The 24,550-nt window shown below is 41.5% G+C and overlaps 1 protein-coding gene across 3 annotated transcripts; it reads left to right on the top strand.

The window, feature by feature from the left end:
- Positions 1 to 1,544: 1,544 nt before the first annotated feature.
- On the top strand, positions 1,545 to 12,815 carry LOC114792971 (C-terminal-binding protein 1-like). 3 transcript variants are annotated; one of them, XM_028984528.1, is made up of 10 exons: positions 1,545 to 1,683; positions 2,108 to 2,247; positions 6,068 to 6,222; positions 6,392 to 6,536; positions 6,864 to 7,070; positions 7,534 to 7,748; positions 7,845 to 7,975; positions 8,141 to 8,268; positions 8,857 to 8,977; positions 9,060 to 12,815. In XM_028984528.1, exons 2-10 carry the CDS (start codon positions 2,199 to 2,201, stop codon positions 9,229 to 9,231), a joined length of 1,323 nt encoding a protein of 440 aa, XP_028840361.1. In that variant the 5' UTR covers positions 1,545 to 1,683; positions 2,108 to 2,198; the 3' UTR covers positions 9,232 to 12,815. The 3 variants fall into 3 exon arrangements, with proteins under 3 accessions (XP_028840361.1, XP_028840364.1, XP_028840363.1); XM_028984530.1 differs by lacking the exon at positions 1,545 to 1,683 and adding an exon at positions 3,422 to 3,577 and having other exon boundaries at positions 2,143 to 2,247; XM_028984531.1 differs by lacking the exon at positions 2,108 to 2,247 and having other exon boundaries at positions 1,556 to 1,683.
- Positions 12,816 to 24,550: the final 11,735 nt, after the last annotated feature.

Genomic DNA, 24,550 nt, shown 5'->3' with positions numbered 1-24,550 from the left:
CACACTATACGTCTCGTCCGAGTCGTCAGTGTGTTCTGAATCAGAAATTTCGGTGCCTTCAGTGGAGCACAACTGTCTGGTGAAACAACTAGTCAAAATTTATATTTGCATACATTGGTGCCATATTGGTAGATGGGTAATTTAATTTATTAATTGGCCATGTTCACCCACAATATTATATACTGGTGGATTTATAATGTATTCAAGACTGTAAGTCTTGAGGCTGGTTGCTGTGTTGCAGATCATGGTCTTCAATCATATTCTACTTTTCATTTGTCTAGAAACAAAATGTTCCCAAACAAACAAGACTGAAGCAGGGTCGCACCACCCCCGTGCTTAATAGTGGGAGAGGAGGTATTTTCTTTGAACTTGGCACCCTCGTTTTCTAAAAGTGAAGTGATTGTCACTTGTAATGCACAGCACACGGTGCACACAGTGAAATTTGTCTGCTGCATTTAACCCATCACCCTGAGTGAACAGTGGGCAGCCATGACAGGTGCCTGGGGATGGTGCTTTGCTCAGTGGCAAAATGTTGTTCTTCAAACATACTATTGCACATTTGAACTTGGATCGATTGACGACCTAATTTGTGAACCACACAGGAAAGGTTTTCTTTTGCTCCCCGTCATCATGAAGGTCATGTATTTATACAGCGCAACAGTGCATCACCACTCCATTCAATTCTGCCTTTCGAGCAATCCAGGACCAAAGTTCTTTCAGAGGCTTGTCTTTCCATAATCACACCGTAAACTTGGGAGACAGTTACCCGAAAACTCTTTTCATAGGCCACTTCCTAGTAGCCGTCTCCTGTCTCGGTTTTTCCAGAGGAGCTGAATAAATACAGCCATCACCCGTCATTGGCTTGTGAATAAGCTGATTTAAGAAACCTCAATATATTTACCTGAGAAAGTGAACGTAGAACCAAAAGGGAGGTTCAGGAATGTGCTGGACTTTTGAATTGTGTTCCATGACATTTTCACAAAATAAGACACGGTTCACAAAACGTGCACTAAATGCATTTAATTACATGAAGAGAAATTTAAGCAATGTACACTGCTGTTCAAAAGTTTAGGGTCATTTAGAAATGTCCTCGTTCTTCATATTAAAAAGACATGAAACGGGAGAAAACTCAATTCCGGACACTATTCACGTTGGAAAAGACTCTGGAAGCAGGAAATGTCTGTTAATGATGGAATATCTGCGTACACTTCATCAGCAGCCATTATTCTCGTGTTCCAGTGGATTTCTGACATTTTGAAGGCGTCGCACCGGCCGATTTCGCACCAGTCCAGCGTCTAGTCCGACTACATCGTTCCTTGACGAATCTCCGCTCGGCCCGCCGTCATCCATCTTGTTCCCGCGTTTCCGGTGCGGCCGGAGGAGGACGCCGGAGCGCCGGGGAGCGGACATGCGGCGGACGGAGGGGTGCAGTACCGCCAGAGACACGTGTCGGCGCCACCCTCGCCGCCCGGTGCCTGAATCCCCCACCCGGCCCGACAAAAACACGCGCACGCGGCCTGTGGGAGCCCCTCTTTGTTCGCAGTCGTCATCTGCGCGCCTGACCCCTGCGTGACCCCGCCGCAACAATTTCCTCGCGCCGTCGGTGTCATGGCGATCGGGACGCGGGGAAGATATTGAGCCGGCAGCGTCGCCCTTTACTAGCTGCCCGGAGACCTCCGACCGGTAATAACTCGTCGAGCGACGTTCCCACGGTGCTCCGCGTGCGCGCGTCGAAACTTTTCCCGGCGCCACTCGCGCTCCGTAGTCGCGTGTTGTCGTCGCGCTCGCCCCACCGTGGGAAGGAGTTCGCGGGCCGAGCGGCGCTCTCCGGGTCTTCCCGGCCGCGGCTGCTCACTTGGCGGGGGAGTAACGGGAGAGGGACGTGGGTACGAGGTTAAAGTGGGGGTCCGAACGCACACCCCGGTTTTTGCGACAGACGGACAGTATCGTGACTGGATCTGCTGCTGCTGCCCCGGCCTGGCCAGGCTTGATAAAAGTTCTTTTAAAATTTTACCTTCTACAGTTTAAACACTGGAGCGGCACAAAGACCGAAGGATCGCTGTATTTTGGCGTTTAATGCACCTCTGTCTTGATTTATTGTTTGCAGGTCCCGTGGTTGTACAGTGAAGCTGAAGAGTAAGCAGCAGCGGCTCGGGGATTTGGGGCTCTGGGGCTCTTTTAATGCAGCGCTGACCGTCATGGATAAACCCAAAGTCAAACGACCACGGCTTGATCGCTTTTTTGATGGTCAGTTATTCAAAATACTAGGGATGTTGGAGAATATCGATCCAGCAGTACATCGTGATATTTTACGTGGTGATATTATATCGATACAGACATATCAGATATCAATATTTTTGTCCAAGAAAAAAAATCAGTTCTGAGCTATGTTGGCTGAATTATGAAATTTGGTCCGCACAGACTTTTCACAGCATCTTTTATATCAGCTCTATGTATAATATCGCAATATGTACAGTATTACAATATATCATGAAATAATTGTCCCGTGTATCATGATACATATTGTATTGTGAGATACTAGCGAATACACTGCCCTACAAAATACTATATGGATTCTGGATCCAGTTAAATCTGTTCTTCAATAACATCTTTCAGAACAATTGTCATGGCCGATACTGTTTTGTCACACTGAGAGGAATATAAATATAGTAAAGTAATAGCGTTATAAATACCTGTAACTCTCCATTCTGTTGGTGAGAATCTACTTCCCATTTAGCGCTCAAACATTTCTGGTTTGTACCGCTCCATAATGTTCGCATCTTCTTTTCTGTGATTTTGGTACTATAGAATTTGAAACTATTTTGTTTGCATGACCTAGAGGGACAATTATTTAACCTTTTTAATCCTTACAGTGCTGTTATACGGTAGTAAGTGTGGCTATGGTTAGAGCGCCTCCATCTTTAAGAATCTCTTGAAGACTGGTGTGTTAAGAGAGTGACACTCACACAGTCTTTCACTGCTCTTAACTTTTAACAATATACACAATATTCACACTTAGTTTTGAGTGGCATATGCAGCATAAATGTCACACGTTGTCCTAAACTTAAATGTTACTCTTTGTGTGGAAATTGCTTTGGATATGTGTCTGCCAAATTAATGTAATGCAACTCTCCACTTTTAAACCATGTAAGCCACATTATTCATCATTTAATGTATCACGCGACTTCAGCAATGATAGTGTATAATGCTCCTGAATGATAAGATTTGTCAAGTTTAGTTTCTAACACTGCCAGACTGTTCTTTGCAAGGCCACTGAAAATGTGCGTTTCCTTTGGGAATCCTAGATGGGCCTATTGCGCTACACGCTTGTCTCTTTAAAAAAAAACAACGGGATTTTTTTTTTTTCGACCCTTCCAAGCGTTCTGTCCAATCAAATTTGTGTATGCAAATGACCCTCCAGGCGATTGGGTAAACCGGAGCAGAGGCCGCCCGTGATTGGCGCAGTCGGACGGGAGGGGGAGGGCCTCTTCGGGCTGGGATTATGCCAAACTAGAGCGCACTGACAGCAACTGTAGGAGGAAAAGGGAGAAAGGAAGACAGGACTGCAGCATGCAAGGTTCGGCCGCCGAGCGCGTTCCCCTCCTCTCACGCCGAGCGGGTTCGTCCCGGGCCCGCGTACGGCCGATAAAATGGCGTTTTCTCCGCGCGCACGCGTCCCGCTTGATCGCTAGCCGCCGAGGAGGTGTCCTTGAAGCCCCTCGCATTGTGTGCGCATGTTCTAGCTCGTGTAGTGGGGGGCAGGGTGGGGTACTGCAGCATTATCGGCCGCGCTGCCCCTCCCCGCGTGTTCGCGTCCACCCCGAGTGGCAGGAGTGGGAGAATGAATAAGATGTGTGCGGCCAGCATTGTATGCGCGGTCGCAGCCTTGTCTGGAGTAGGCCGCGTTCGCGCACCGTTCCGACTCGGCGCCCGTCCCCATCCAGATGGCGCGGCCACCCGAACACCCCCCGGCCGCGGCCGCCTGCTTTTTGTCTCGGTTTTTGTCCCCGTTCCGCCGCTATTGTGGCTCCTTTGTGTGCGCGGGTAGAAGAAACGAAGCTCGGACCCGGTCGTCGTCGGAGGCGTCGGCGTTCATTCAGCGCTCCCGGCCTGGACAGAAACGCGCTGGCCGCGTTCCTTCCGCGGTCAGCTGGTCAATAACGCATCGCTTGTGTGTACGTGAAAAATCGGATGTGGCGCCTGTGAAAGGGTCGTTTATTTCTTGACATCCTAGTCATCCAGATTCCCGTTTTAATAATTGTAAATCCATTAAAACCATATGATCATAAATGTACATGAAATGTATAAACTTGTACATTTCCTACTTGTGGTGCTAAGAAAGGATCGTCTTATATGAAATCTGATAGTTACAGAACTCAATATCTAACTTACGGTCCTCACAATATGTTTCTTATAGCGCTGTGCTCATAATACTTAATGATATAATGTCCTATTTTAAAATAAGTTCAAATTTATCGCCAAGGGCCATTATTTTTTACCACGTGTATGCTTTTTCCCAGCATATATAATTCATATGTATGTTCAAATAAAGATTTTCATACCAGTATACTATATTATAATAACAATACCAGTGGGTTTGCCTTTGCACTGTCTTTGTTTGGAGCCAGGCCTGTATGTGTTGAAGTTGTAGAAAGGGCAAAGGTCATTGCCTCCAGACAGAGGAAAATGTAGGTCATAATTTCACAAAACACAACGCAGCCTTCTGTAACCCCACCCCCTTATTCCAGCGTTCAGGGATGTTGTGCCCACTGATGAGAGGTCAGAAGCCAGCAAATACTTTGTGTGTGTGTGTTAGAGGTGTTATAAAATATTGATACAGCAATATATTGTAATATTTTACATGGTGATATTGTATCAATACATGCATATCAAATATTGATATTTTTGTAAACCAATTTAGTTCAAAATTCAGGTCCTATTTATGATGTTTTGGCTGAATTATTAGTGTAATGTGATCCACACAGATTGTTCACAGCATCTTGTATATCAGCTCTGTTTTTACATTTTCAGTGAACAATATTAAGTGAATATTGTAATAAGCACAGTATCACAATATATTGATATAATAAGTATTATATCATGAGATCCTTGCCAACACTCACCCTATATATATATACATATATATGAATGCATGAATATGTGAGACAGAAGGTCCATGAAACACACGTTTCATTCCTGAACTACAGTCAAATGGCATATGCTAAACTGAAGGCCGTTTGGAAAAGAAAGCAATGTGGTTGATTAGTTCATTGCGTATGTTATTAGCTGCAGACTGCGTTAAATGGTGTTGTGCTGCGTTTACACATCTGTGTTCAATTTTTCTCTTAACGCAGATTCCAGTTCATAGAACATGCAATAATTATATGTCCAACAAGTGCAGATGAAACCATTCAATGTGCCACATTTTGGTATAATAAAACAATGCAATTGTGAGATTGAGATGATCTGTAAGGTGAATTCTTGGGTAGTAGCGACGCGTTTTGTTTCTTAGAACCTATTCGCTGGATAACTAGTGGCTGGATAACCACTGTGTCGTTACTTCTCTTTGTATCTCTCTATTCATCTCTTTTTCACCTAGAAACTGTAGTCCCAGTCTTAGGCCAATTTAATCCCAACCCCCCAAACCCTGACATAAGCGACTGCCGCTGATCTATCGGAAAAGTGTTGGCCAGTTTTCCGGGACCCGGAAGTGGTTCATAGGTCTTTGCATTCTGCGAGCCAATCTTTAGATTATTCACCAGCTCTTAACTGGCCCACAAACTGGCCTTTGGTCTAAAATGTTTAGTAATTCTAGAATAATTTATTCCCACTGAGTCAGATGCTGTTCCATTGGCAGTTTCTGCTCATATTAATAAGTGGGTATGTTACATATTTACTGCAAAAAATTATTAGAATCTTTGTGTCTGCAATTATGCGGAAATATGGTGTAGAATGTTTAGCATATTGTGGTCATAAATTGCTGATATATCAGTCCACATCACTCAACAGTAACAGTGTTAAAAAAGTAGATGTATTTATGTATTTATTTATTTGAAACTATTGATAGGCATTCGCCCCCCTATCCTGAATGGGCCGATGCACCCTCGCCCTCTAGTGGCACTTCTAGATGGGCGTGACTGCACTGTGGAAATGCCTGTGCTCAAGGATGTGGCCACGGTGGCGTTCTGTGATGCTCAGTCAACCCAGGAGATACATGAGAAGGTACGGGCTTATTTATTCATTCATTTATCTTGTCCCCACATTCCTGTATTTCACATGTTCCGGGTAACTACATTGGCCATCTTCGACTGTGCATTAATAAAGCAGAAATCTCCGGGTGATGGAACTGGTCGTAGAAGAAATGTTTCATCTTTAAATGTTAAATCACCAGGTTCTGAACGAGGCTGTAGGCGCACTCATGTACCACACCATCACGCTGTCTCGTGACGACCTGGAAAAATTTAAGGGCCTTCGTATCATTGTGAGAATTGGCAGCGGCTTCGATAACATTGACATCAAGGCTGCAGCTGAGCTTGGTAAGTGTTTCCCTTTATTTAGAGCAGGTCTAAGCATGCTACCAAAAACACTTATGATATATTAATTATGGAAGTAATTTGTTGAAACAAAACCATTAAAGGTGACTTTTGTTTTATGTTATTGCTATTATTCGTGGCATTTATTGAGCTAGGTTAGAATATTGCAGAAAATGACTCAATGCATCACTATATTTCCTTTGCAGGACAATGCTAATCTTTCTAAAGAAGAACATTTTAATCAGTATGTTGAATTTGTTTAGAAATAATTGTCCTTTTCGGTCTCTCTTCCCTTCATTTGTTTGTTCCATGTTGTCTGATCTGTCACAGGCATCGCAGTCTGTAATGTCCCATCCTCATCGGTGGAAGAGACCGCCGATACAGCACTGTGCTTCATTCTGAACCTGTACCGGCGAGTAACCTGGATGCACCAGGCGCTGAGAGAGGGGACGCGGGCTTCCAGCGTGGAACAAATTAGGGAGGTGGCTGGAGGGGCTGCGCGTATCCGAGGGGAAACTCTGGGCATCATTGGTCTTGGTAGGTCTGTTGTTAGCCAGTCAGCATTATCAATCAGTCCATTGTAATAAGTCCTTGTTTTTAATATTAAAGTAGATGTGAAACTGACAGCTCAATATTTCTATGTCCATTTATTTATTCTTTTAAGACTGTAAAAGCTGAAAAATTCAGTGTTCATCATGCAGCGAAAAGGCTTATTTATTCTTCTTCTTCTTCTTTATAATAACATTTTCTCTGGCTTACTCCGAAGCATCTTTCATGTTTTTCAACCCACTCTTCCATTAATTGTCATTTCTAGCACAAACCACAGCATGCTTAATGACAGTGATAGTCACCGAATAAGTCAAATGCCGCGTGGTAACACGTCTGATGTTGGGGATGCAGTAACCCCACTTTATACAGTGCTCTTAAGACCCCTTCTTTCTTGTGAAGTTGGATCCCCCGTCCTTCTCTCATGCCCTTTTTAATATCTCCATGAATGCAGGGCGGGTGGGCCAGGCGGTGGCCTTGCGAGCAAAGGCTTTCGGCTTCAATGTGATTTTCTACGACCCCTATCTCCCTGATGGCGTGGAGCGCTCCCTTGGTCTGCAGCGAATGACGACCTTACAGGACCTCCTGATTCACTCAGACTGCGTGTCCTTGCACTGTAGCTTGAATGAACACAACCACCATCTTATTAACGACTTTACCATCAAGCAGGTAGCTTTCTGTCCCAGTTATCATTACTGTACGTGAACTTGTCCTTTTGAAAATCCTGGTGTTATCCCCTGTTTCATCTTTTTATTGTCTTCTTAGATGAGGCAGGGTGCATTTCTGGTGAACACAGCGAGGGGTGGTCTAGTGGATGAGAAGGCCCTGGCACAGGCTCTGAAAGAGGGAAGGATACGAGGAGCCGCTCTGGACGTCCACGAGACAGAGCCGTTTAGGTGAGGACCAGGCTCAGGAAGATAAAAACGAAAAAGGTCTTTCCTCTGACCTAGCTTATCATTGTTTCTATTTGTATGCATTGAGTTGCTCCATTTCCAAAAAGCATCCTCTGCATATGTGCACGTTTATATGTGTGTTTTAACAAAAGCCCCCTTTCCAAGCAGCTTCTCTCAAGGCCCCCTGAAAGATGCACCCAACCTGATCTGTACACCTCACACATCCTGGTACAGTGAACAGGCATCCATCGAGGCCCGTGAAGAGGCAGCTAGAGAAGTACGCCGAGCCATAACAGGTGCTGTTCAACATTTTGCTCAAACGCCACCACAGTGCTGCATAAAAATACAAGAACCGTGTTTTATTGTCCATAACAGTTTTGCCCCAACAATAGCAATGTAATAATAAAATAAACAAAGAAAATATAGACTCTACTAACTGATTCTATTTTGAGTCACACCTTAACCTTTTTAACACTTTAATCTAAAAAGTTTGTCCAATTTAACACATTTGATTGTTGAAATAATCCATGTCCACTGAGGCTCTAAATTCAAACTTTTTTCACTTGTTTGCTAACAAATAAAACAGGGAAATATTTTGCAATGATATAACCCAATTCTCATTTAAGTATTTTAAGTAGTCACAGCAAACTGATCAGTGTGTGGCTCACTTTTGGATTGATGTGACCAGGTTTACCATCAACCAATCATTATCTTGTCATTTTAGTTTTTAGAAAGCCCCATTCTTACTTAACGCCTCCAGATGCTTTTGTAAATCAAATTCTCTTTGTGGTAGAGTCTAAGACAATGTTGTGCTTTTTCTTGATGTAACTGTAAATTGTCTTGGAAGAATCAACACACACTGGAACGCTTTATTTTTTCCACAGGACGTATTCCTGACAGTTTGAAGAATTGTGTCAATAAGGAATATCTCATGGCTGCACCTCAGTGGCCTGGCATGGACCCCAGCTCTGTACACTCTGAGCTCAATGGCGCTGCTGCATACAGGTAAGATGAGGAATGCATATGTTTTTTTTGTTTTTTTTTCTCTGACTATAAAACACAATGCCTTCATTTTCTTTTAACCCAGGTTCCCCTCAAATCTTGTCGGGGTGACCGCGGGAGCCACCGTGGAAGGGATTGTCGCTGGGGCCCTGCCCATGGCCCACGGCATCGCTCCAGTCTCCCGTCCACCCCACACCCCATCGCCAGGCCAGCCGTCGAAGGCAGAGACAGACAGAGACATGCCAGCAGATCAGTAGTGCCCTCCTCAGCCTCCCCTCTCACTACATTCCTTTGTCACCCTGGGAGACCGCCTTGATGCTCACATAGCTGATTAAGAAGTGTGCGTAGGTCCAGTCACACTGGACATGGGTCTTGTGTCACCAAACAGAACTCAGTAGGAAGGACCTGTCTTGTTATGCTCCCTGTTTTCTCTTTTACCTTAAGCAATAACTGGATGTCTCAAGGATTCAGGATTGTTCATTCCCCCCCTTTTTAGATTACCCTTTGTGATGAACCTCTCGTGCATTTTTTGTAAACTCGTCACTCGTTGTGAAGAGCAGGCTATCTGTGTTCTTTACATGTGTCTTTGAGATTGACTTTTCGGTCCATGCCAAGGCAGATTTGGCAGTTACAGGTTATAGGAGAAAAGGACACCTTCCTCTTGCCAACTGATGTTTTTTCATCATAAAGCACACTTCTGACATTGTGGTGAAAGGAAAATATTTTAATCCGTTGCAATTGGGATAGCACCAAGAGAACCACCCTGTTAACAAGATTTTATACAGTTTTGGTAGTGAGATGCTGTTTCCTGATTGTGTTTAAAAACAGATTTTTTTTTATCCTGTTACTTCTGATAGCCTTTTATTGTCATCATAATTAAATGTGTGGGTTCCTTGCACATATATCTATGGTGCATTAATTCCAAAGGCTACTGGTAAATACTTTTTGTGTGTGTGTGTTTATCTCGCCTGTCATTTGGAGTGAGTCGATGAGCATTTACACCCTTCACAATAGAAGTCTGTGTTACTGCTTCACACTTTAAATATAGGTCGTGTAGTTTGGGAATGAGATTAAACTGATCTCATCCAAAAGCCTTACTTTTTATGTCATTATTTAACACCATAACCTAACTGCTCAGATAACATGGTTATTTATGCTTATAATATTGTAGTAAGCAGTCAAAATATCACTTTATATTTGGATTTCAATCTGCATTACGTAAGTGTCACCACCAAGACATTTTTTTCAAACTGGCTTAAAGCACAGCACTACTGGGCTTGTTCACCAGTGTAAGGTCAAAGGTGTCCCCTAGATTTGCATAAATAAAAAGATTTAACAAGACCGCAATACAGTGTTCAACTATGTTTGCAAATGTGATGTTTTGACGAAGTGTCATGGTTGAAAGCGGTCAATCAGGCTAGCAGTGGCCTAGCGAGTAAAGAAGCAGACCCATAATCAGAAGGTTACGAATACCGAGCCGCCAGTGCACTACTGAGCAAAGTACAGCAACGTTCTTTAATATACTTTTTTTTTATCTATTTATGTAAATCCTGAGTGTGCTTTTGGCTTCAAATTAGCAAACAAGCCACATGCTTAGTGCATAAGTACTAGTTGGAAACCTATGCCCATAGTGTGATCCAAAACACTAATGCAGTGGTTTTCAAACCATAACTTCTCTTATTCTAGCACAAGAGCCAGCCAAACGAATCAGTTTCCATGCAAACCCTCTGTCTAGTCAGTCGCAATCTTTGGCCAATTCATGGCGAGTGAAGCAGAGTGAGAAAACAATGATTGTTTGCTGCCCTGCTCCTCAAACGCCACATATGAACAAAACCTAAAGCGTGTTTCAGCAAAAACTGTTCTCTGAAACCCACTCTTTCCTATGACATGCTTTTCTGAAGAGCAGTTTTGTACGGGGCACCGCCTCACCAACGTTTCACACACCACAGTCAAAGGCAGGAGAGGTTGGGGTTAGTTCAGCATGACTTTGCCCATTTTGAGAATCACTGCACTAATGACTTGGTTCTCAAACTGTGGTACTTGTACTCTAATAGTCTTGGAGACTGCTGCTCTGTGTTTAAACTCTGCAGATATTATTTTTATGTCATTAACTATTAAAATTGTAGTACTGGGAGAGGCAAATGTGAAAGTTTGAGGATCACTACATATCACATGCTTCTCTACCATGGGCATAACATGAAAGAAACAGATCTCAACAAGGAATGGTGTGCTGAATGTGTGCAGGATCTCGGCACAAGCTGAAGACACGTGGGGGCAGTGGTGACCTAGCGGGTAAGGAAGCTGACCCGTAATTAGAAGGTTGCTGGTTCGAATCCCAATTAGTCAAGGTGCCACTGAGCAAAGCACAGTCCCATGGGCGCCCATCATTGCTGCACACTGCTCACCAAGGGTGATGGTTAAAAGCAGAGGACACATTTTGTTGTGTGCTGTGCTGCAATGTTTCACAATGACAACTACTTCACTTAATAGTTGTGCTTACTTGTGATCCAATTATGCACAGGCCATCTGCTGTCTTTAAATTACTGGATTTAGGGCCTTAAATCATAATGAAATTACATAGTGGGGTGTGTTATGATTTTGCTTTTATTCAATTGGGTATATTCATGTTCAGTGAGTCCTGGTTTAAGTCAATGAAGTATTTTAAACTCTGAACATGAAGCCCAACTATCTCTGGAATAAGGAATAATCCATTAAATTCTTTCAAAATGTTTCCAGAAAACATAAACCATGTTTCAATAGCCTACCATCATAAAAATATCACACATAAATATCTCTTGCACGTAAAGCCACACAAAGTGCTCAGTGATTCCTAATATAAATAAACTTCATTATTACATAATTATGGTTTGGTTGATGGCCAAGTTTCAGTAGTACTTGTACTTATGACATGGTTTGTTGCAACAGCAATAAAGGGTTTCATCAATCAATCGATCAATTATACAAGCATACACTTTAATAACGCAGCAGCTGTCTGCCATTTTCACCCTGTCCTCTGGCATTCAAATACATGCTTTCAAGTGTGTAAGTTAATGGTATGTGTGTGTGTGCTCGCCCTGCCTGAACTCATCCACGGCTACTGCAAACTGTAAACACACCATACACTCACACACTCATGGTCAGTTTGAGTCACCAAACCACCTAGTATACATGTATTAGGAAGGTGGGAGGAAACCGGAGAACCCAAAAGAAACGGGCGCTGACACGGGGAGAGCATGCAAACTTTGCGCACACACAAGATCCGAGCTGGAATTTGTTCTCACAACCTTGGAGGTGTGAGGCTACGCCGCTAACCACCATGCCACTGTGCAGCCCAGCTGTGATCCTGATTAGAAATGTGTATTTTGTATAGTTTATAGTCTTTTGTATGGTGTATAGTGTATATTTTTGATACTGTTTTTGCACGTTATTTGTGTATTTCTTGGTGCCGGTCCCAAGCACGGGCAGATTGTGTGGATAGCTAGAACCAGTTTATCTGCTGTGGCGACCCTTAACTGGAGCAGCCAAATGAGGAAGATGAAGATTTTTATATTATATTGTTTTATGTTCTGTGTTGCAAGAGACATCAATGCTTAGAACTAAATTCCTTGTGTGTGTTGACATACTTGGCCTATAAACACGATTCTCATTGTGAACCAGACGTCTTCTCATCTTATACAAGGCAGACACACACACATTCTGACTGAAGAATTTGTCTTTTTTTCCTTAATGACAGTGCCATGAAAAAGTTTTATATATTTTGTCATGTTAGAACCACAAACTGTTTTATTTGAATTTGATTGTGAAGTTGAATTGTTTTACAAATTAAAATCTGAAAAGTGTAGCCTGCTTTTGTATTCAGCTCGCCTTTTGTTGCACCTTTTGTTACAGTTGCTGGTCTTTTTTTTGGTACCAGCTTTGCACATCTCTACCAGCTTTGGACACTTGGAGACTGCAAGTGTTGTCCATTCTCCTTTGCAAAATAAGATAAGATCAGATGATACTTTCTTATTTTGCAAAGGAGAATGGACAACACTTGCAGTCTCCAAGTGTCCAAATCTGGTAGAGATGTGCAAAGCTGGTACTCCAAAAATAGTTCCAGCTTAGTCAGATTGGATAGAGAATGTCTGTGAACATACAGCCATGTGAGAAAATTAGGACGCCCCATGAAAGCCTGTATATTTTAAAATATATTTGCACATGTGGATATTTAATATCAATTGTAATGATATTGAGGGATCCAAATAATATAACTAAACAATTAAAAATTAAGAAAAGCCTTTTTAAAACTTTCTGTGAAATGTAATGCAATTTCTGGTGAGGAATAAATGAGGACACCCCCACATATTATCCACTTAAAATCCCACTCAGCTGTATCACGTCAAGTGCATATGATCAGTACATTGTTACCCAGCGTTGTAAAGGAGCCCTGCCCTGGTTAAACCTCAGATTAAATTGGTGTGCTTTTGACTGTTGAAGTGTTGAAGTGAGAGCACCATGGTGAAATCTAAAGAGCTGTCTGATGCCCTCAGAAAGTAGACTGTGGTCGCAGAAGGGTCAAGTGTGGGGGGTGTCAACTGTAGGGCCTGTCAAAGCCCATTGAGACATTTTGTATGCGATTTTGGTCTATATAAGAAATAAATGTTGTTGTTGTTGCTTATGAGTCTGGTAAGGAATTTAAAAAGATGTCAAAAGAATTTGACATCAGCCATTCCACCATCCAAAAAATTGTTTACTAGTGGAGGACATTCAAAACAACTGCCACCATGCCCAGGTCTGGGTGTCCAAGCAAATTGACCCCCAGAGCAGACTGTAAGATGCTCAAAAATCATAAAAGGTCATCACAGGAACTACAGCAGGTTCTGGCTACTGTCAATGTGAAAGTGCATGACTCTACTATCAGAAAGAGACTACACAAGTTTGACTTTCATGGGAGGTGCAAGGAGGAAACCTTTGCTCCCTAAGAGAAACATTAAGGCCAGACTGAAGTTTGCCAGAGCAAACGTAGACAAAGAAAATGACTACTGGAATAATGTTCTTTGGACAGATGAGTCTAAAATTGAATTATTTGGACACCAGAACAGAAGACATGTCTTATAAGAAAAGAACTTCATACCAATTGTGAAGCATGGAGGTGGAAGTACGTTGGTTTAGGGATGCTTTGCTGCAGCAGGACCTGGTCAGCTCACCATCATAGAATCCATCATGAATTCTAGTGTGTATCAGAGGGTGCTTGAAGAACATGTGAAAAGATTCAAGCGGAACTGAATACTGCAACATGACAATGACCCAAAGCATACCAGCAATCCACCAAGGACTGGCTAAAAACTAGAAGTGGAGAGTCCTGGAATGGCCAAGTCAAAGCCCTGATCATAATCCCATTGAGATGCTGTGGGGTGACTTGAAACGTGCTGTACGTGCAAGATAGCCCTCAAACATCTCACAGCTGAAAGAATTCTGTGTTGAGGAGTGGGGCAAATTTCTTTGATGAGATTTTTGGATGAGATCGATGTCTGAGACTGGTAAAAGGCTACCAAAGGCGTCTCACCGAAGCTATATCAGCCAAAGGGGGCAACACTATTTATTAGGGGGTAGGGTGTCCTAACGTTTTCCTCTATTAAAATACATATTTTGTTGTTCATGAATGAAGATCTGACAGGAGCAACTTCTTCAACATATTTGCTGTTTCCTCTGCATGGCTTTAGCAAAAAGGCCTTTTATGTTTTTTTTTCAAAAATGCCTTTCTTCTTAATACTCTTATATAAAATCCAGATTTATGGAGTGCATGATTAATAATTTTCTTGTGGACAGATTCTCCCACATGATCTGTGCAGCTCCTCCAGAGTTAGCATGGCCTCTTGGCTGATTCTCTGATTAATGATCTCCTTTCCTGGCCTGTTGTCCATGAGGACAATCTTATCTTGTCATGATCCGGACATTTAATGTTTGCCTTTTCTTGTGTTCCTGAGTTCCTGATTGTGTTCAGCTGTTGTCATGTGTATAAATGTGTCCTTGCTGTGTCCTGTCCTCATTTGGTGAAATGTTTTTTGTCCGTTTCACATGTAGTTATGTTTTTGTCTGTTTGAGATCCCCCGAGCCTGGCTTATTTATTATTAAACCCCTGTGTTTGTGAGTTGTGCATTTGTGTCCTTTTCCCTGCCTCATATTCCTGACATATCTGCAAATAGCAGGGATGGCACATACAGGTTAACAAAAAATATACTCTCTATACTCTCTTTACTGAAGTCCGATAACAATTCAACACTCTCCATCAGTGGAATCTCCATCATTCCCCACATGGGCACTGAAATCTCCCAGTATGACTACAGAGTAAGCAGGTGACATCCTCCCAAGTTCCTTGCCCACCTTCTCCAAGAAGGCTGAATATTTTGTGCTGCTGTTTGGTGGACAAACAACAGTCCGAGATTTCCTGTGGGCAAGCCTCTGGTAAAAACTCCTACCACCTGCAGCCTGAGGACTTGTGACTTATCCCCACACCGACCTTTGGATCACACCAGACAAGGAGTGAGACCACCTCATATTGAGATGTTTGGATCCAGGACCTCTTGCTGTGTGTGGAGATGAGACCAGCTAAGTCCAGCCAGTATACTGTTTGGTGTTTGCATCTTGCATCAGGTTCAGCTCCTGCCTTGTGTGTTGCACAACCCTGCCATTCACCTGAGAACTCAACTCGTAGGCCTGGCTTCAGAAATGGATCCTGGATCCTGGTGGGTAAACTCGGATTTTAAATGTATTCCCATTGGAGAAATCTGGATTAATGTTTCGGTCGAGCTCTCACGTCAGTCAATTTTGACATGGAGCCAACAAAGTGTTGAGGATCATAGCACCCTCTACCCCTCACCAAGGTAAGGGATACAAGGCTGAGGATTACAGATCAACACATGCTCGGATCTTACTTTATCATTACACCTTACCCTTACCATTACACACTCTTACCTTCATTGTGTAATGATGGTGTGCGGGGATGTGAGGAATGGCATCATCAGCAATCCCGCTGGGCCAGTAATGAATAGGAGACACCAGTGGGTAAATATGGAGAAGATGATTATATTTATAACAAGACCATCATAGGCCCTCAACATTAATGATTTGAACAATATCATTGAAATGAACAATAATGTATTTAAGGTATGAGCACTAATTAATCTTTCGTTCTTAAATAAAGATTTAAAATATATTTCAGACAAATCTAACACTTACACACGGACATGCGTACACATTGCACAAAACAATACAAAATATATCTTTATACATTATAATTTTTTCTTCGTCTAGCACAATCTCCGAGCATGCTCTTTGCTGAAAAGTTAGGCCTTATCAGGGCTCTTAGTTTTGTAAACTCAAAATTCTATAGAAATCGAACGAGAATTGCTGGTGTCTTCCTCTTGTAAGTCGCTTTGGATAAAAGCGTCTGCAAAATAAAGTAAAGTAAATATAAATTAGTGCTATATAGTCTATTCACCACAACACTGTCAGTAAATGACATTGACTGTCTTGTAACAAATGGATCTGGAGGTCTAATCCATCATATTCATACCCACAGAGGATCTGCTATTACAATAATTACTGAAAATTTTAACACTGGTCTAGACAGGGAGAAAAAAAGCTTGTTAGATTCTAGGCACCACGATATCTCTGCTTTAATATGACATCTTATTTTCTGGAAAATCAGATACTGTATGTTGATCCTTACATCACACCGCTTCTCTTGAGACTCTGGGGCTGACGTGACCTCTATGGACTGTTCGACTAGAAGACAGCAGGGGGCAGTAGAGGTCAAGTAGTGCTCAGCTGGATTTTCTGAAAACAAGGGCTGTTTTTAGCTGTCTTTCTCATAACATTATACATCTGACTGAGTCAAAGAAAACACTACGATACTAATATAAATATGTATTTATGTTTCTAAGATGTCAGTGTCAGCTTCACTGGTACCCTGTCTTGACATCTGCCTTCCTATGCCAGTGAATTTATAAAGCACTACATTTGGAGATCAGAAATTAAATATAACATTAGTAATATAGTAAGTATGGACCATTGTTTTTTGGTAATCAGCCCTGTACAACCTGGGTGTGGCGACAGATGTTTGCAATGCACACTCTCACCACTAGATGTACATAGTGCAGCTGTAAAAAGACATAACACTTCCCACTAGATCTTAATATCACAGAAGGTCGTGCACTTATTCAAAAGTTAAAGACTTTTCAGAAGATGAGATGTCAGTCATTGTAAACATTGTCCAAGGAGCATGGATAGTCTTCACACAGGGCAGAACATCTCTGTGCTATCTTAACACAGCATCTGAACATCAAGCTGTTAGAAATCAAGGAAAGGACTAATGATTCCTACTTTAAACATGATGCAATTTCCCTTTAAATCAGGTGTCTTTCGAAAAGGTCTCTTCAATCCACAGTCTTCTACAGCAGTACAGGAGGTATGCTTGGTCTGATAGAGCTCAGTTCTCATAGCCTAAAAAATAACTTGGATGACTAAGGCCAGTCTAATAATCGAGTTGTTGTTTAACTATTTTATCTAAAGAAATTACAGTGCAGATGCAAAGCACCATAAGTTCAGTTGTTAAAATGATTCTGTGTAGAAGGTATTTTGTCCCTCTGATTCTGGTTTGAAGAGGTGTGGAAACATAGAGGACCAGGATTGAAAGGGTATTTAAAAATGTCAAATTCAACAGAAAGATTATTTGAATAGAATGTTGTTCCTTTCATAAGCTATGTTCAGACTTTTTTTTTAGAGTGATGTCACATTTAATGACCTTGTGTAACAGGTATGCTATATCACTGGTTTTACTACTAGCTTCCACTATATCTCCCCTCTGCTTGCAGTAAAAGCTCAGAAAGAAGTTTATATAAACAGTTTCATAAAATATGATCACTAATAGAAAATAAATGGATTTTAGTCCTGTGTTTTCTTCCTAAACCCATCTAGGGCAGACTGTCCTTGCAATCTTGTAATGTACACTGTACATACAAGACATAGAATGCCAACCCCATAACATTTTACCCAGAAGCCTATTAATATAGTATTATTACATTATAATGGTGTTATAATTTAATTGATAATACTTCTTTATATATTCAATATATTCAATATATTTTGGGCCTTGCAAAATGCAGGGCCAGTTCAAAACAATACTAATAAAAATGAAAACAGGTAATCCAGGCACAGCCCTTAAACACACAGAATTTCATTTTTCATCTCGGGGGGCTGAATGAACTGACTGTGCAAACAGAGCAGGTGTGACCAAAATGAAAGGCTTTCTTCTTTCTAGAGCAGATCTACTCTTTGGGATTCATTATTCCAATGATTAAGTAGATGCAGTATGCTGACAAAGCTTGTTTGGTATCTGAGGCAGAGATTTCACATGCATATGCAAAGCACATCTAATCATAATTACTGATTCAAGTGGAATGTACTCACAAATTCTAGATACTTGCTGTACTGCTGTTGGTGGCACCAACATGCTGTACTGCTGTCACATGGCACCAACAAAAAGGGACTGGCTGAAAAACTAGAAACATTTTCAAACAGGTTGAATATATATTTGAATGTTAATTCAAAAGTAATGAGTCCTCCTCCTTAAGTGAAGAATGCACTATATAGAGGTTGGTGAGCTAAAATAGACCCTAGGTAATAAAGCTTTGACAAAATGTATACTGGTTTATTGTGACAAGGCTGGACTGCTGGAGGGCCAGTCCTGGCGGACCGGTGTCCTACTGCTGTACCTTCAAACCACATGAAACTCAGAATTGATTAATGGGCTGAAATAAGGAAATGTTTTGTGTTGTGACTATGACCATTTATACCAGAATTTCTCAAATCTCTCTCTAGAAACAGTTTGCGATTTTTATGGTAAAATGATTGACATGATTGTATGTCAATCAGGAGGCTGGAGGGCCAAGTGCATGAAGAATTTGTCAAAAACGAGTGACAAACTGTCCAATTAGAAAACAAAATATAGTATTCGATTTACATGAAAAAGTACACAGGTCAAATAAGAAGAAAATAAAGGATGCACCTACTACATATTTATCATAATCATAATTACTTAGTATTTGTTGTATCAGGAGAGTGAAGTATGTTTGATTAATCTGTTTTTTCAGAGTTCCCCCTTTTTACTTTCATGGCTGCTTTGTTCACTATTGTCAACATCAAAACTGCTTCATGAGGTGCTCGTTAATTTGAGTGAATGATAAGAAATTGTTCAGCATAGAAACCGTCCCTGTTGTCCAACATAAGGTGGCGGAGAGAAGACAAGAGTGTGAAATGCTGCCATCACAGCAATTTTCAACTTAAATGTTCAACTTTTTGCTGTATATATTTTTTGTTTGTTATGTAACTTCACTAATGTGTCTTTAGTTTTGTCCTTTAATGTTAAAAAAGCAAGACCCATAAATGAGTAGGTGTGTCCAAAGCTTTGACTGGTGGTATATATACACTGATACAGGAAATACAATAAGGATGATCAGGGAATAAGAAATGAAGGCCCATATTCAATAGTGAAAGTGAAGTGTCATTGTAACACACAGCAAACACAGCACAAAGTGCAGCACAACAAAATTCAACCCATCACCCTTAGTGAGCAGTGGGCAGCCATGAAAGGTGCCAGGGGAGCAGTGTGTGGGGACCTTGATCAAGGGGACTTCAGTGGCACCACGACAGTTCAGGATTTGAACCTGCTTCCTTACCCACTAGGTCCCCACTAACCCAATAGTCTGTGTGATGTTGATTTTGTAATATATTTATATTGATGTCTATTTTAATAGATTGCCAGTCTACATTTATTTGATGCTAAATGAATTATACTAAATTAGTAATGGACAGCAAGATCAGAGAACTGTTAATCACAGAAGCTTTCACAGCCATTAACACATATCAAAGGTCAGATGTGGTGCTATCACAATAATGCACTCAAAGTTGCGCGGACCATGTACTGATAGAGATGATGAACATATTCTGCTGGAAAACAACACTTGACATTTCCATCATATTGACTCATTTGTTTTGTCAGGCTTGTTCATTCATTTCAGATTCATTCTCTGTTAATCGAACTGGGATGGTACCTCTGTTGGCATAGAAAACATTGTTGAGGAGAATGCTTGCTTAAGAAGTGTTACATTATTCTGATGACTGACCCCCCCCACAAATCCATGCGTGGGCATTCTTTGTCAAAGTGAGAGAGTTGCAAATTAGACCTCAAGGTTCATTTGGGTGGGCTGGAGGGGAAAGTTATAGTCACATCACTCTCCTCAGGACTGGTTTCACCGTGGGCCCTTTATGTTCCAAAGCAAGTAGGAAAAAGAAGTTCTTACTGTACAAACAGTATCTGAGGGGGCTTAGGGGGACGGACTGAATGACACGGAAACAGTTTTGAGCAGGTACAGACAGTAATCAGGTCGTCACGTATGTATGTATGAGTTCAAACTTTACAAGAAATTTACAAGAACATGCAAGAAATTATGCATATAGTATAACATACCTAATTAGGCAGGAAGAAGTGTATTTTACATTTTGTTTTTTGAAGGCCGATATTGAAAGGAATGGTGGGTCCTACATGGTGCATGAGAAAATCTATTGAAAGACTTAAGAAAAGACGTTTTGAATAATCTTTCAGTTTACACTGCTTTTGGTGCACTGCTGTGATGTAATCAGTCTTCGAATTTGCCTTTAAACAGAGCTTATGCAAGATTTATTTTCTTTGCTCAGTTGCAGTGTAACACACCATTACAGCACTACAAACCAAAAGCAATGTGAACAATGTGGCCAGTACTCAAAAACGCACTGTTCACCATCAGTGGCAAACAAGCCAGTTACTGAGGAGCAAAATAGGCTTCTGATTCTGGTGATAAGTGGTTACTATGACCATAACCAGCTAGTTATACATAAACCATGGGTTATTGTGCCAAAACAGTCTTTCCAGGAGCCGAGATGGAATATAATGGACAACATCCCCCGGTCATTTGTGATTTTTTAAAAGGTTTTAAAAAGTGAAAAGTTATCAAATTCCATCAACGTTTGGCTTATCGATACCTGACCTTATAAAAGGTTCATTTATGATAAATTCTTCCTCTCCACTTGCTTTTTCAGCCACGCTGTGGCCAGAGGCTTGTCACTTGGCTTTTTTCCCCCTCCCATGTTGATACACACAGGAAGTATCAGAGTAGAGCAGCCTGTCACAGTTTCCACATTCTTCAGAAAACTGTAGGGGTCTAACTTTATCTACCCACACCACCAATAACAGGATGGTGTGCAAAAACAAATCCGTTCACCCCCCCCAAAAAAATTCTTTATTTATCTCTTTAGTTATTAATAGAGCTACATCTTTCATTCACTTTTTGTTTTAATGTTTGAGCACAATAGACAAATAATTTTTGGCAAGTTTATTCATGGAAAGATTGTTGAAGTATATCCTTGGAGTGTATTAGGACCTGTGCACTTCATGTAAAGGTGCTCACATTCCTTTTGACAGCCACAGTATGCTTAGATCACTGAATCTATACAAACCTGACTGATGGACAGGCCTGGAAGGAATCATATTTTCAAGAAACTGTCAAACATCTTAATCCAGCACCTAAAAAAAAAACAAAAAAAACAAGACAGACCAGCCCAATAAGTTCAACTGTCTGCGTGCCAAAGACTGCAGCACTAATACAATCACACAATCACCACGCCCAGTCATACGACACAAGTTTCCATCTTTCCTTTCTCTGCAAAATCTTTCAGAGTTTCTTTTGTTTGGGATCTCAGGAGACTGGAAAAGCCTATAAATAGAAACCACGACTGCACAGATCAACCTCGCTTCAAAAAAATGAAAAAGTTGTGATTGTAACCAGAAACGAATAATAATGGGCCAATAATAGGAATAGTTGTGTTCCTCCCTGACCACCGGCCCAGAGAGGCAGGCCTGTGAAATGCGGCCAATCTCAATTATAGTTACATTTAAGAGTCCCCGCTGAATATGATGCATCCGGTGGTCCTGCTGAAACAACAACAGTCCTGTGCTATTCAAGCTTCAGGCTTTCTCACAGGTTTCAAGGTCTTTTCACAAGTGGAAGCAGGAATGTTTCTTCCATACTGATTGAAAAAATGCTAATAACAATTTTAATAATACAATAATCATTTCATAACCACTGATTTATAAGAGAGCCATGGCAACAAGCATTTAAAAAATATACAGCACCAATACACATTTAGATTATTATAGATCATTGCTTTATTGTTACCTAACAATCAAAAACGTTGTACATTTACTGTTTAGCATTAACAACTATTCCTAACTTTAAATTATTATAATGTCATGTTTTTGTTGTGAAACATGACATTCTGATAATAAATAACTCTAATATTTTCATGCTCAGCATGCTAATATAAATGTGGGGTGTGACATGGAGAAGCGTTCATGCCAAGCAGGCCCGTTACCTAAGCTACGCTGCTTAGGGATGTTATATTTAACGAGAGAGAGAGAGAGAGAGAGAGAGAGAGAGAGTAGCGCTTAGTTCATGCTATATTTGAGCATTTGCCTGTGACATCATGGAGCACAGGAAACATCTCAACTTCCTGCTTGGTTAGCACATGCACAATGGCTGCTTTAGAAAAAGTGTGTTAGGATGCACAGCAATTCAAATGAAGTACACCCGTCCTTGCTTATATTTCCGCTTCAGCGTATTTCTTCACCATATGCATTTTGGTGCTTAAATTACTGTCTGCCCCTAAAATAATTTCATGCCTGTAAGCACAGAAGAATACAGTATTACCATGGCAAATTAAATTGACTGAGTAACTGAAATGTAATGTAAATTAATGTAAAGGGTCAGTAAATATTTGGCAGACTTTTGAAACCTCTTCAGTTATTATTGTGCTGTGTCACAATGCTTTCATATACACTATGACAACCTTTGACCCTTATGGCCTTACAAAGTTGACTCCAACCGGATCCCATATTCCGAAGTTGTTAGATGTCCATGTATCCATAAAACATATATATGCCAATGATAACACAATAATTCAAATGCTTGTGAACAAATAATGCAGGTGGGTGTAACCATATATGTGAAAGGTCACGATAAAGGTCACATACAGTTTATCTGAACTGAAATATGGTGCACCCGCCCATTTCAAGTGCCAGCAGAGAGCATTGGTGGTTTAACCTCGGCAAAAACCACACTACTGTACAGTAGATAATGTACAGCGGGAATTAAAAAGGGGATAAAGTGACACTTCATTCGGAGCACTTTACTCAAAAAAAGGTTTACTCTGATGGAATTTATTTCAAATGAAGAGACGTTACTCAGCACAAGAGATTACTCAGCACATTGATCATTTTAAAGTGCTTAAAGGTTACATTATTCAGAAATGAATTTAAGTGATCAAACAAATGTTTTGCTCAGACATAACATGATCACTGGCAGGGAACCCATGAACCACCTAAAGTGCACAAGCAACTGAACCACTGGCCTATGGAAGTGGTGGCCTGGTCTGATGAATCATATTTTCTTTGGCATGATGTAGACAGCCGGGTGCGTGCGTGTTGCTTACCGGAAAGTGAAAGCAAGTGCACAGCACACGGTGACACAACGAAATGTGTCCTCTGCTTTTAACCATCACCCTTGGTGGGCAGTGGGCAGCCATGACAGGCGCCCTGGGAGCAGTGTGTGGGGACGGTGCTCAGTGGCACCTTGGCGGTTCGGGATTCAAACTGGCAACCTTCGGATTATGGGTCTGTTTCCTTACCCGCTAGGCCCCCGCGGCCCAGAATGCACTATGGGAAGGAGAAAAGTCAGCTTTGGCCAACATTCTGCTGAGTCAGGCATTGTTCCTGATGCTAATTTGAAGTTGACCAGCAGTAACATGAACGGCAGCATGATTTCGGGTAAGTGTCATTTCTCAGACAAGTCTGGTTACATTTTAATGTGCCAAATACCAGTTTACGATCTAATAAAGTATTATTTGATTTAACAACATCCAAACATATTTCTTGTGATTCTTACACACATTTCTTGCAATGTTAAGCTTGATTTGAGGCATATTTTGATTAGTTTGTGGTCTGCATACAACCATGTTACAACATATGAGTCAGGTTCTCTACAAGATGGGAAAGTAAAGCAGCAGTGAGCCCGGTGGAAAAACGTGGGTGGGAATCTCAGAACTCGCTGTCGAGCATAACAGCTCCATCAAGGCATGTTGATGTGTGTGGGAAGTTCTGCTGGCCTGGGATTCAGACTTAATTAGACATGGCCTGCTGAGCAAGAAACTTCAAATCTGTGTGTGTGTTGCAGACATTAGTGTTGTGGAAGGACTTGTTGCCGCACTGCGTGGGCATGAGGATGAGGAGGGGGCTCCATGGTGATGTTGCTGTGCCTGCGATCGGTGTTTGAAGGATTTGCAGAATAGAAAAATACTAGAACTTTGCAGAGTGACAAATGAACATTTTTCCACAAATCAGTGGAAGAGATAAATAGCTCTGCGTTCGTGGGACCGCGAATCGAACCGGCTGATCTGGGATCGGTAGACCTACTCGTATCTACCCGACACAATCCACACACCAAT

This window comes from Denticeps clupeoides, chromosome 6 (assembly GCF_900700375.1).
Source record: "Denticeps clupeoides chromosome 6, fDenClu1.1, whole genome shotgun sequence".
In the NCBI taxonomy this organism is placed as follows: domain Eukaryota; kingdom Metazoa; phylum Chordata; class Actinopteri; order Clupeiformes; family Denticipitidae; genus Denticeps; species Denticeps clupeoides.
Note: the sequence above shows the minus strand (reverse complement) of the source record. Positions and strands in the feature narration are given on the sequence as shown.

Excerpts from the sequence above, each read along its gene's own strand:
- LOC114792971 (XM_028984528.1), top strand. The coding sequence starts at position 2,199 with ATGGATAAACCCAAAGTCAAACGACCACGGCTTGATCGCTTTTTTGAT. Across the intron at positions 8,269-8,856 it reads AGTACGCCGAGCCATAACAG|GACGTATTCCTGACAGTTTG; the intron begins GTGCTGTTCAAC and ends TTTTTTCCACAG. Across the intron at positions 8,978-9,059 it reads AATGGCGCTGCTGCATACAG|GTTCCCCTCAAATCTTGTCG; the intron begins GTAAGATGAGGA and ends CTTTTAACCCAG.